The following is a 12,573-nucleotide window of genomic DNA, read 5'->3' as shown; positions in this document are numbered from 1 at the left end:
TTTAACAAATACTTATGATGTGCACATTATGCCACAATTTAACCTTCATGAGGAACATGGAGGAAAATGGAACCAGAGCCTCATTTAACAGTTGATGGTGATGACACATAGAATACCTGAGTTGCTTGGCCAGATTCACACAGTTGACAAAAGGTAGAGGAGACACTTGAGCCTGAGCAATACATGAGCTGTGGGTCTGGCCTCTCTGTAAAGCTTCCTATTTGGTGTAAAACCCATACTGAGTGTAGTCACCTGCCACTCTTATTTTTCCAAGGGACTCTGGCAAGCACTGACTACACAGAGATACTCATCAGTTACTGATGAAGACATTAGTGAAAGAAAACTGTTACAAGAAGCCTGGGTTACACTTCCTAAATAGTTATTCTCCAAAGCCAAAATTCCAATGTTGCTCTGACATTTTTGCATCTGAATTTTATCTGGAATTTTATCTAAGCTATTTCACCGACACCAGATGTGACGGTACATGCCTGTAATCCCAAGACTTCAGAAGTAGAGACAGAATGATAAGATGTTCACTGTTCAAGGACACCCTCGTCACATAGGGTTCAAGACCAGCCTAGACCAAAACAAAACAAAGCAAAGTAGTCTGATATATCAAAGGAAGAGTAAAAACAGGAAAGTATTTCCAAAGATGGCAATGTAATGATCAGTGATAGTCCAACTACATCTCAGGTAGGTTTAATTAATCAGGCCAGTCCCTGCATAATTAAAAAAAAAATTAACAGTTTCTATTTTCAGGAAAAAAAACTTTAAAAGATTAAAAATAATATGCTAGACATTTTCATACAAGTGTTCAAATTCTTAGAGCAGTAAGGCTATTTTATTTGAAACAAAAATGTTAAGAAAGTACTTTGTTTGGAAAAGTAAGAAATATTAGATTCATTTTTTCACTTAATTCCTTTAGATTTTGATCCCCGGCCTTTTAGACAGAGAGGCAGAGAATGGTTTTTCAGCAAAAAGAATGCACTTAACACATGCAGAGAAGACTGAGTATAGCTCAGCTTTAAGAGAGCTGTTTTTAAAGCTTTTGTTCTCACTTGGTAGAGTATTAGCTTTTCACAGTAAAGATGAAAATAAAAGCAGGAACATGAAGAAGACGAAGATGGTCACGTACAAGACAAGACGATGAGGAACTGAGTGAGTGGCTGATGCCTGGGGCATCACATAGCTTTGCATCACTGCAAAGCAGCACATAAGCAGTACACCCCGCTGGGATGGGCAGTGGACGTTTCTCTTCGCTGCCACTTGTATACACCCATTTTGTTGTAATACACTTCCATTTATCCTATTGAATAAATGGGGTGAAATTCCATAAACTGGGTGAAATTCCACCCAATCAATGTTGTTGAAATGCACAATGATATTGTTAACTGAATTCCTAAGGCCCTCTTTCACACAAACACCCTTCAGATTCAGCTATAGAGAAAAAACATCTAAGCTTTTTGACAACCTACAACATCAAGCTTTTTGACAACCTACATAGGATGTGACCCTCTAAATGGACGAGGAAAGCATTCCATGTTAGCATTTGGTACTTCTCCACTCCTCAGGCATTCTCTTAACTGTCACACAGAGGGAAGACATGTGAGATAAGCATGTTACGGGACACTTGACTCATCTTGAAATTATCTTCTATGAAATGACCACTGGGAAATAATTTCATTAGATTTAGAGCCCTTTAAACTTCTGGGTGGACTCAAAAACATTCCAAAGACATTACTAAACTCTTATAAAACTCATATTCAGCCATAACCTAAAAGCTGGCCCTAGAGAAACAAATCACCAAATATACACTCAGGGGAGCAAATGGGAAACAGCAATGCCAGTTACAAAGGATAGCATTTGAAAATCCGTAATTTAAGTACAAAAGTGTTAATAAAAATTTCTGTAAGATGTGCCTCTGAAAAATTCTAGTAACATTTGGACAGAAATAACACAGGCATTTATGGCCCGGCGTGGAGGTGCACGCCTTTAATCACAGCACTCGGGAGGCAGAGGCAGGCGGATCGCTGTGAGTTCGAGGCCAGCCTGGTGTACAAAGAGAGTCCAGGACTGCCAAGGCTACACAGAGAAACCCTGTCTCGAAAAGCCAAAAAACAAAAACAAAAACACGGGCATTTATAATCTGTGATCTTGGGCTGTGGGGGGAGGAATAATATAAAACTTTTTTTTTTTCAATTTTCTCCTCCCTGAAGCAGTAAAGGGAACATCATTCAGGAAGAGAGGCTCATCAGTTTGATCCCGCCCCCCACCCCCACAGTATTCCTTAATATCTTAGTTATGGGCCAGACTCAAGGCTGTGCACTCGTTTTTTAAAAACAGCATGTGAGCCCAGTGTCACAAGTGCAGAGGGTAAGGGCGGCGTGAAGATGCTTGTCATGGAGCCAAGGTAGTCTCGGGAGAAGCTTAGAGAGGAAAATGCCATTCTACTTCTTTCTCTCAAGCTGAGAAAGAAAAATCCAAAGATTCTTCAACAGAGAAATTCAGAACATAAATTTATCTCCAAAAAGTGGAAGAAACCCAGCACACAGACTAATCAAAACGGAACTTTTGTTCTAATGGTGTTTGAGAGTACGTATGTCTTTTTGTGTGTGGATGCGGGAAGTGGTTCTACAGTAACGGGTAGTATGTATCACACACACAGACAAGCGCTCGACTTATGCTAGCTCAAATGCTCTCGTCTCCAAGATGAAGAAAGCAAGATGGAGGGAGGCCACGTAACTTGTACAGAGACCTGGAGCTAGTGACAGCCCACTGATGGACACCATGTTGTCCTTCAACATAACCACCTCTTTTCCAGAATCTCTGGGCACTGTGGAACTCAAGATGGATACAGACTATGGGGGCTACATTTATTTATGGGAACTTATCTGCTGTTGCTCAAAATACTAAATAGAAAATGCAGCTGTCCACACAGACCTGATACTGCTTCTCCCGTGCCAATATTTACAGACAGGAAAACTGAAGCCCAGGCTCCTTTCCACTGGGTGATCTTACAGGTGGGACTTAGGTTGCTGCTTTAGAGATAGGACTGGGAAAGGGGCGGGGGTGAGAAGACAGCTCCACAGGTTAAAAACAACAACAACAACAACAACTTTGCCTGGATCCTCTGAACACATAAAGACAGACATGACACTAAGTGTGTCAATGTCTCCACAGTGAGAAGGGGAGTAAAGATGGAAGAATTCCTGGAAGGTTGCATGTCAGCTAGCCTGAGTCTAAAGCTATGAACAAGAGCCAACCAAAGATGGTGGAAGGTGAAAACTGACACTGTGGTCATCTATGACTTCCACACATGTGCTGTGGCATACATGCATAACATTAACACACATGAACGTGCATATACACACACAATTTTTAAGGCTATTTTTTTTTCTTTAAAAGGGTCTGGACTCAGCACCATTACCCTACAGATGTTCACAAGTTCCTTTTAATAGTGCACAAACTGTAAATAAATCTTCCCTTAGGGCCATCTCACTTCCTGTCAGAAGCAGAAGGCCAGGATACATAAAAACTAACTGAAGATTGGACGCCAATTGTAGTCACAACTAGTGCTTGTAGCAGGCCTTCCTCCTGTGTTTCAGGCAATTTTAAATTCTGTCAGTTTCTTAGAAAAAGGAAGACAATCCACACACACCCTCACCTACCACTGGTGAGCTGGGGCTTGGTCTTAAGTTTGCTTTTTATTGCTACAGTAAAACACCAAGACCAAAAACAACTGGGGAAGAAAGGGTCTATTTCATTTTATACTTAGAGTCCATCACAAAGGAAAGTCAGGGTGGGAATCTCAAGATGGGAACTGAAGCAGAGGCCATGAAGGAATGCTGCTTACTGGCTTACTCACAATGGCTTGCTCAGTCAACTTTGTTATAGGACCGAGAATCACCTGACCAGTGGTTTCCTGATGACTGCAAGGGCAGTCAAACCAGAACAGGCCCTGAGGCAAATTGAAAGGTATTTAGAAACCTGCTGAGTCTTGTTTTCCCTGAGTACAAACGAACGAAAGCATTCACACTGCCACACAGTAATGTGTGAATGGTTGTCCACTGGACTGCAAAATACACAACACAGTATGATTCAAAAATAACCTATCGTTTGCAAATATTTTATGCGTAATTGTCACTTTATACATGGACATGTAGTCAAAATTAACTTTAAAGGCATTTTGAGAGTTATTTCCAAAATACTATAGGTGTTTGCTCTGCATTGTTTCAGTAAAAATTCAGAATTGTTGCTGATTCCTCCTTGAAGACAGAAGTAAAGTTGCAGGGTATCTCTTTTCTTAAAGTCATAAGCTAGTACAAACGAGGCATGTTATGAGTTTCTGTAAGAAGACATGTAATCTGAAATAATAAAAAACTCTTCTATGGCACCAAAGGGATGGCTCAGCTTTTAAGAATACTTGCTGAGAAATCCTCAGGTCTTAAGTTGAGACCAGCACTATCAACCAACGAGGTCTCCTGCACACCTCTGGAACCCGAGCTTTAAGAGTGATAGAGACAGGGTCATAGGGGGAGGGAGTAAGGGGAAAATGGGGGGGAGGGAGGAATGGGAGGATACAAGGGATGGGATAACCGTTGAGATGTAATATGAATAAAGTAATAAACTATATTTTAGAAAAAGAAAAAAAAAAGAGTGATAGAGATGGGAAGACCAGTAGAGCTTACTGGCTTTCAGCTTAGCCAAAAAAATCTAAGCTCTTGGGTTCTACCAGAGCCCCTGCTGCAAAGCAAGAAGTGGAATACATAGAAGATGTCTGGCACCTTTTTTTAGCCTCCACAAGTGCATAAGCACAGGCTTCCCTCCCCCATCTCTCCCTCTCCCCCCTCTGTCTCTCTGTCTCTCTGTCTCTCTCCTCTCTCTCTCTCTCTCTCTCTCTCTCTCTCTCTCTCTCTCTCTCTCTCTCTCTCTCTCACACACACACACACACACACACACACACACAAACACACACACACACACACACAAATCTTTAAAAACACTTGTATAGTGACAGAGTAAACTTGATTTTGCACTTGATCATCTCTAGCCATATGTAAAAATAAGAACAAAGATTTCTCTAAACTCTACACACACAACACATTCTTAACAAAGTTCGCCGTGTCTCAACCAAAGCTACTTGCATAGGTGGGTAAATATTCATGTGTATCTAGGACCTGACAAAAATGTGACCACTTGATTGTGAGTACGCACTGAGGTCTTTAGGACAACAAAAAGAAATAATTCACTTTTGCTACCAGAAATGTGCTTAATCCTGACTCCAATATAACAGACTCAAAGACTGAAGAATGTAATTGTGATGCAGAATTAAAGCCTTTGTGTTTGTTTCTGACAGTCTTCAAAGAGATAATGTTATAGGTCATGTAATTATGCAGATTTCATATGAATTAGAAAACAAAGTAAACATAGTAAGGCATTTATGGTATTTACTTTATAAAAGTAAAACCAGTAAAAACTGAAAACACTTGAACATTTGCACCGCTACGAAACATGGAAGCTGAACACCTCAGGAGGTGTGAAGACAAATGTGCTTAATGGATCCTCGATGCTTACATCACTTAGATGTTTGATCTGCATCTATTTCTAAGCTAAGTATAGCTATTAAGAAGGGGATAATTCACCAGAAGATAAAATAAAGATAAGTATGAAGTTAGTATTATCTAAAACAGAGGCTATATAAGGATACAGAAGGAGCTACGTGGTATGTGATCTCCCTGAGAAAGAGCACTGTACGAAAGCAGCACAGTAGCGATCTCTTCCTATTCTTTACCCGCATGGAGAATTGAGTGGAAACATGTTTTTAAATATAGAGTCTGGAAAACAGAACAGGGTGTAGGGTTCAGCCGTCCTAACTCTCTGGGTCTTAGATGTTTGTAATAGTCTATGGTTTTCTAATACTTTTACTCATCTGTCTCCCAAGAGTTACTGCAAGCAAACAAGCTGAAGTTGCCTGACTCGGTAACTTGGATTAGCTCAGGTTCATCAGCACTCACCTCAGATGAGGATCCTACACTTTTCCTCAATGTGGCCTCCCGCAGCTTCTAGAAAGTCAGGCCTTGGCCTTGTCTGTTGCCTCCCCTGTTTAGACAACCCTGTCACGCAATGTGTTTCTTTAAAGATCCCTCCATTCCTTCTCCTACTGTATTCCTACTCCTGTAGCATCGTTAACTGATGCTAGAACCTAGCAACAATGGCCCTCCCCTCAAAAAAAAAATCCTGTAATACAAATGCCAGCCACCATTCCCCTTTCCCAACCCGTAAACCTTTATGAAAACTGACTCTCTAAATAAGTATAGGCAGCATAAAATTGGAATCAGAAGGGGCTGGAGAGATGCCTTAGCCTTTAAGAGTGCCGGTTGCTCTTGCTAATTTGATTCCAGGCACCTACAAGCATCCGTAATTCCAGTCCCAGGGAAGCAGGCCCCCTCTTCTGATTTCCACAGACACATGTGCATATGTAGGCAAAAAAGCTCACATATATGAGATAAAACAAATGCAATTGGGGGATTTCTACACACCAGGTCTTCCAGATCTCAGGAACACTGACTAAACACTTGATCATTGAACCTTAACTCTGGCCTTTCAACTATATTCCATGACAGTTCCTTCCATGGGCCCTTTACTTTTCAAAAGGCACATCTGGAGCCCAGTGGTCTAACCTGTGCCACTTTCACTGTGGGCACAGAAATCAACATAGCATTATTCTCATTAGTCTAGTTCCTGGAGTAGTTACAATAAATATTTAACTAGGGTTCCAAAGGAATTCAGTGCACACCAGGTTAGAAGATCAAAGTCAGTACTATCAGAGTAAACACTATTAGTCTATTGACTACCAAAGTCAGCACAGCTGTATCTGATATACACGTATACAGGGTGAGCCTGAGTCGCATCCCAAGCATAGCCACACCCATTGTCTCTACACAACAGAATGAGGTTTGATAGAAGAGGGCTGCTGGCTGCTTTGTCTAAGAGATAATAGCTGTATTTGTAAAAGTCAAATTAGGTCTATTGTTTGCATGGCTGGCAAGTTACTGGCAACAGCGTTTAGTAAAAGGAAGAAAGGCCTTTTCATCGAGCGAGCGGTTGACCTGTTCCACTGAAGACAGGAGTTTTTGATTAAGAATTAATTCTGGGTCAGCCAAGAGCAAGGGAGCTGCCAGCCTCTCCAGAACATGATTGCTAATATCAGAAGTAGTAAGTGTTGACACTGCTGTAAACCTCCCTCCTTCCCTCCTTCCCTCCATCCCTCCCTCCCGCCCCATGTGCTCTTTTTTTTCACAGAAAACTGTGGTTTAAAAATGGCAAAAGGGAAAAGAACTGCAAAGGCAGAATAAGACTAAAAGGACAACACTGACACGGGGGTTAGGCAGGGTAGACAAAAGCATAATATTCAAGAAATTAAACCAGTGAGTCTGACGAGTTTTGCAGAAGTTGCCAATGTTGTCCTTGGCTCTGCTGATGCCACTGGAGTCTAGCCCCACTCTTCTTCATCCTGACATCCACCAACCTCACTGACAGCATGGGGCCAGACCTCACATCCTTTTTGAGCATTCTGAGTTTAGTTTAGTTTAGCTTCAGAACACGTGGAGTGAAGAGTCGGTCCTGTGATGGGCCACTTCAGTGCCATCCAGTTCTCCCTGTTGCACAGACAATACTATCTGTCCCCGGCCCGGTCTTCCCTCGTGCTGACTGTCCTTGCTCTACACGTGCATCTTGTTAATAGTACTCACTAGCAATGCTGGACCTGTTCTAGTCAGTCTCCACCCAAGATCCCTTCTGCCTGAGATTCCTCCCGCTCTCACAGCCAGGCAGCGTCACTCTGCAGATGTGCTGTGATCAAGGACATGCTGTTCTCCTCCATGGCTCTTGCCTCATGGTCCCTCCTCCCAGACAAACCGTAGAGGCTAGAATTTCCCACCCTCAAAGCAGATGACAGAGACTTTATTCTTCCCTTTGGCCATCAAGAGATTGTTTGGCCAGCCAGTCCAGGACAACAGTAGGTCATAAGATTGCAACTGATTCCAGAACGGACTTGCCTCACACTCTGGAAGGAAAATTATGTCCAGATAAGGCAAGAAAAACACTTAAGGAGACAAGCCTTGTCGGGTTCCATTTCTATCAGCAGGAGACATGATGTAGTCTCCACAAAACCTCCAAAGGACAGGACTGGAAAAGCCATCAGACTGCCGAACTAAAGAGGCTCCCAAGGAGTGATGCCTAGAGGAGCCAGGCGACTCTGCACCCTCACCCCACCCCTCTTCCTCATGCCTCTCTCTCTCTCTCTCTCTCTCTCTCTCTCTCTCTCTCTCCTTTAAGATAGTCTCTCTACCTAGCCCTAGCTTTCCTGGAACTCACCATGCTGGAACTAAAGGCATTTGCCACTACGGTAACTATATGCCTTTATTTAAATGTCTTCCAGATGTTTCCATAATAAAGTGATAACTGTGAGTATTTCCTGGAGCTCTGTGAGCCACTCTCCAGGCAAATTAATTGAATGCTGGGAGGGGCTAAAAAGGCACTAGTCATTAACCAGTTGGTCAGAAGCCCAGGTTACAAAGCTGGAGTTTGCAGCTTGCTTATAAGAGGGGAGAAGTCTTGGAAACGCAGTCCTGAGTGATCTAACATTAGCTACAGGTAGACAGTGTCACACTGAATTGAGTCAAAAGATATACAGCTAATTTCTACTTCCTAGTGGCGAAAATCTCTACACATCTGGTGTCAGAAGTCTTCTGCTTAGAGTTGTATGAAAACACAGGAAAAACAAAACAGGTGATGTGTTTTTTAACACACAGCAGAACGCTGACCTTGTATCCGACCACCATGTATCCCGCCGACCATGTATCCCGCCGACCATGTATCCCACCGACCATGTATCCCACCATTTTAAATTATGCTTTCTTTCCTTCTCCAACACTTCTGAGGGTTTAGCCAACGGTTCCCAGACTATGGCAATACTCAAACACTTATAAATTCACTCTCATCATATTTATATAGTTTTATTTGCACTCCACACCCGTGAGCTTTGACCTTCTCTGAAGAACAAGGAAACTTGGTGTTGAGCACAGTGAAGGAGACAGCCAACAAGTTAATGCAACATGATCCTCGGGCTGCTGCCCTGCACCAGTTTCTATAGCTATCCCATACATAATAAACACTCAGAGGCAGAAGAATTCTCTGCACTGCACTTTTTAATCCTATAAGCACAATAGCTCACAGAGGCAGCCTGCTTGAAGTCCTGACTCAGCACTCTTTCCAAATAGGATGAAACAGAACTTTGAATTCCACAGAGCTATGTCACAAGATTGTCATTTGTCTGACTGCAGTTGCTTTCGGCTAATGTAAAGCCAAACAAAGTAAATGGCTACTCTGACAGACGACCAACAGCATCAGAAAGGTTCGAAACGTTATCACTCGCAGATAATCAGTTAAGGAGGGAACACTTCTCAAGGGATCAAGCCACTGAACAGTAAGCCCCCCACCTCCTGAGACAGACGTAATCCCCATCTGCGATGGCATAACAAATCAAGTACTCACGCATATCACCAAAGGTCCCCTTGGTTACTTTGGTGGCACGTAGAACCACTACGGTGAATTTATGTGAATACTGGTGTTCCACCTAGAAAAAAAGATAAGATTATTTAAATAATAGTAAGCATTATTATGATTAAATAAGATAATGTTTAAAATAAGCATTCACTAAAGTATCTCATTTTTGTTTTTGCTGAGACAGATTGAAAATATGCTTGTTGACAACATGACACACATACCAGAAACATCTTGTGTTGCCCGGGCTGTTCTTCTCTCAACTCTCTTTTCTCTCTCACCACAGAATCATTGAGGAGTTTACCTCTTGCCTTATGCTGTCACTACAGCTTGAGGGTGAGAATGAGAATGTCTTTGCTACTTGGTGGGGAAAATGTAAATCAGACTCAGGCATCTAGAGCACAATTGGGCTTTGTCCTCTGACTAGGAAGTGTGGCTTAGTGAGGTAAACCCAGAGCAAGACAGTCACATCACTCAGGCTCCTTTGCTTCTCTTGTTGCTACTCAAAACCCACCAAAAGTCCTCTGTGTGACTTTCCTGGGCCGTTGTCAAGATCCTTTAGACCAAAAGCAATTTATATGTGAACTACGTCTATTGACTGAAATGTATTTGTCATAAACTATGTTCAGTGGTGTTGCATTTCTAATAGCCTGAAAGTCTACGTGCACATAATAAAATGAACAGGGAGGAGGGTTTGTTAAACACCTTGCCTAAATGGAAACCAGATATCAAGCAACCTTACTCACTAGAACAAATAGGGAAGTAAGAATTTACATGGTTTTTAAGAGCAACTTAAAAAAAAATCCCAGCAAAAATATTAAAGTTTTTTTTTCTTTGCCTGTTTCAAGCTTATAGAAATCTATTTCAATTAATGTTATTACACCTGCCTGGCAAGATAAAATGTCCACAGTTATTTAAAAACAAGCTGGGGGCTGGAGGAATGCCTCAGCCATTGCGAGTGCTTGCTGCAATTCCCAACACCCACGTGGCAGCTTACAACTGTCTGTAAATCCAGTTGTGGTAGACCTGATGCCTTTGCCTTGGGGACACCATGTATGCACGTACATACCTGTAGGCAAGTCACTCAAAGACATAAAACAAATAAATCATTTTTTAAATTAATTTTTAAAGCTGAGATAATGGTACTACTATGAAGAAGTGACTACTTAAAGGCAAAAGGCATAAAGTATAAGCAGGGCAGACTCACACAGATTACTAGGGTCCTTATGTAGGTCAGATGGGCTTCTAGCCAGCTCAGGCTGATTTTTTTTTGAAATTTCTTTTTTTATTTTTTTACATATACATTTATATTATTACACATATATAAAATAAATTACATATAGCAAGAAGAACCATGAAACAATGAGGAATTATATTAATGTTATACTCATAATGTTTTGGCTATTTGTATTGGCAACCTTGAAGAAAACATATTTCCTATCTTGATGAGTCTAAAATTCTGAATATAAGTCAATCCTTTCACATCTTATCTCTATCAACTTAAAACATGTATCTAGACCTAAAAACATCTTCTTGAACTTGAGTCCTGGTCTTCCAGCTTCTGCCTGTGGAATAGCTATGATCACAGATCTGTGTGCTTCCACAAGCTCATTTTAGGCAGTGCTGGGAATCTCATCACTTAATTAATTTAAATAAACACACAAAGTAATGTGCTTCATTATGGCATTCTTACACACACATGTCATTATTCTCTGTTCTAGCTCACTTTCCTGTCCTGCAGCGCCCCTGCTGTTCCATGAACCTCTGTCTGCCCTGTTCCTTTCTGTACCAACACCCTCCTTCTACTCTCATGCCACATATGAACCATCTTGTTCTCTACCTCCCTCATGAGTCTTTATCCCCTCTGATAACTTCCCTTCTACTTCCATGACTTACACACACACACACACACACACACACACACACACACACACACACACTTAAATCTAGATTTCATATATAAGAGATATACAGTACTTGCCTTTCTCAGTCTGGGTTATTGCACGTAACAGTTATTTTTTCATTCTCACCTATTTTACAACAAAGGCCATTATTTCATTTTTATGCCCAAATAACACTTTTTTATGTATATGTAACACAATTTAGTCATTCGTCTGTTTATGGAGCTCTTGGTTGCCTCCATTTCCTAGCTATTGTGAATAATACAGCACTAAATGTATATGAGCAATACCTCTGTGGTAGGACTTATGGCCCTTATACACAGTCAGATACACACACAGGTATAATAGAGTTGGGTCATGTGGTAGTGCTGTTTTCCATTTCCCCACACTGACTTCCATATCAGTTACACCAGCTTCTATTCCCTCCAGTAGTAAATCAAGGTTCCCCTTTGTCCATATCCGTGCCAGGATTGTTACCATCATAGCTAAGGACGTTGAAGGTGGTTTCCAGATTTACTGGCCATTTGTATTTCTCTCTCCTACCCTCTTCTCTCCTCTCCTCTCTTCCCTGGCCTGCCCCCTCTCTCTCTCTGTGAAATAGAGATTTAGTTTCATTTTTCTCAGATGGGTATTGTTAAATGGTTGTTATTTCTCCAGTGTATGTTAAAATTGGGTGGCATTAGCTATATGGAGTAAGCCCACAATTAATCTAAAGAAATGGTGAAAGATATGCTAGTCAGCCATTAATAAAAAGAAAACTGGTTTGTCACATTAATTTCACACAAGCCAAACATTAAAGCAAGAAAAATGGTCAGGAATAAAGAGGAGTTTTACATAAGGTGAAGGAGTAAATTTTTCAAGAAGATATAATAATCCTTAATATGTGGTGTCAAATAATATATCATGAATACATGAGGCAAAATGAAATGTATAACAGCAAAGAGAAACAGAAAGATCTGTTATCGCACCTGGAGATTTTAACAGCCCTCTACCAGTAACAGAAACAGCAAGCACAAAAGTGAAAAAGACATAGTTATCTCAAAGCTCAATCAATTAACTATGTATAATACACATCTACAGAGTATGTCATCTACCATCAGGGCACACA

At 41.2% G+C, this 12,573-nt stretch overlaps 1 protein-coding gene across 2 annotated transcripts in view; it reads right to left on the bottom strand.

The window, feature by feature from the left end:
* The window catches only part of PLA2G4A (phospholipase A2 group IVA), a 140,325-nt gene that overhangs the window by 84,162 nt on the left and 43,590 nt on the right, over window positions 1-12,573 (bottom strand). Inside the window, exons 1-2 of one of the 2 annotated variants that reach the window (XM_084797447.1) lie at window positions 9,789-9,902; window positions 9,556-9,637 (exon numbers count right to left, since the gene is read on the bottom strand). In XM_084797447.1, the coding sequence (XP_084653573.1) occupies window positions 9,556-9,637; window positions 9,789-9,797 (91 nt within the window). In that variant the 5' untranslated portion in view covers window positions 9,798-9,902. Of the gene's footprint in view, window positions 1-9,555; window positions 9,638-9,788; window positions 9,903-12,573 lie in introns of those variants that run through there. The other variant, XM_084797446.1, reaches the window with a different exon arrangement.

The sequence above is a fragment of the Acomys minous genome (assembly GCF_964271855.1).
Source record: "Acomys minous genome assembly, chromosome: 1".
Taxonomy (NCBI): Eukaryota; Metazoa; Chordata; class Mammalia; order Rodentia; family Muridae; genus Acomys; species Acomys minous.
This window is presented reverse-complemented; position numbering and strand designations above follow the sequence as displayed.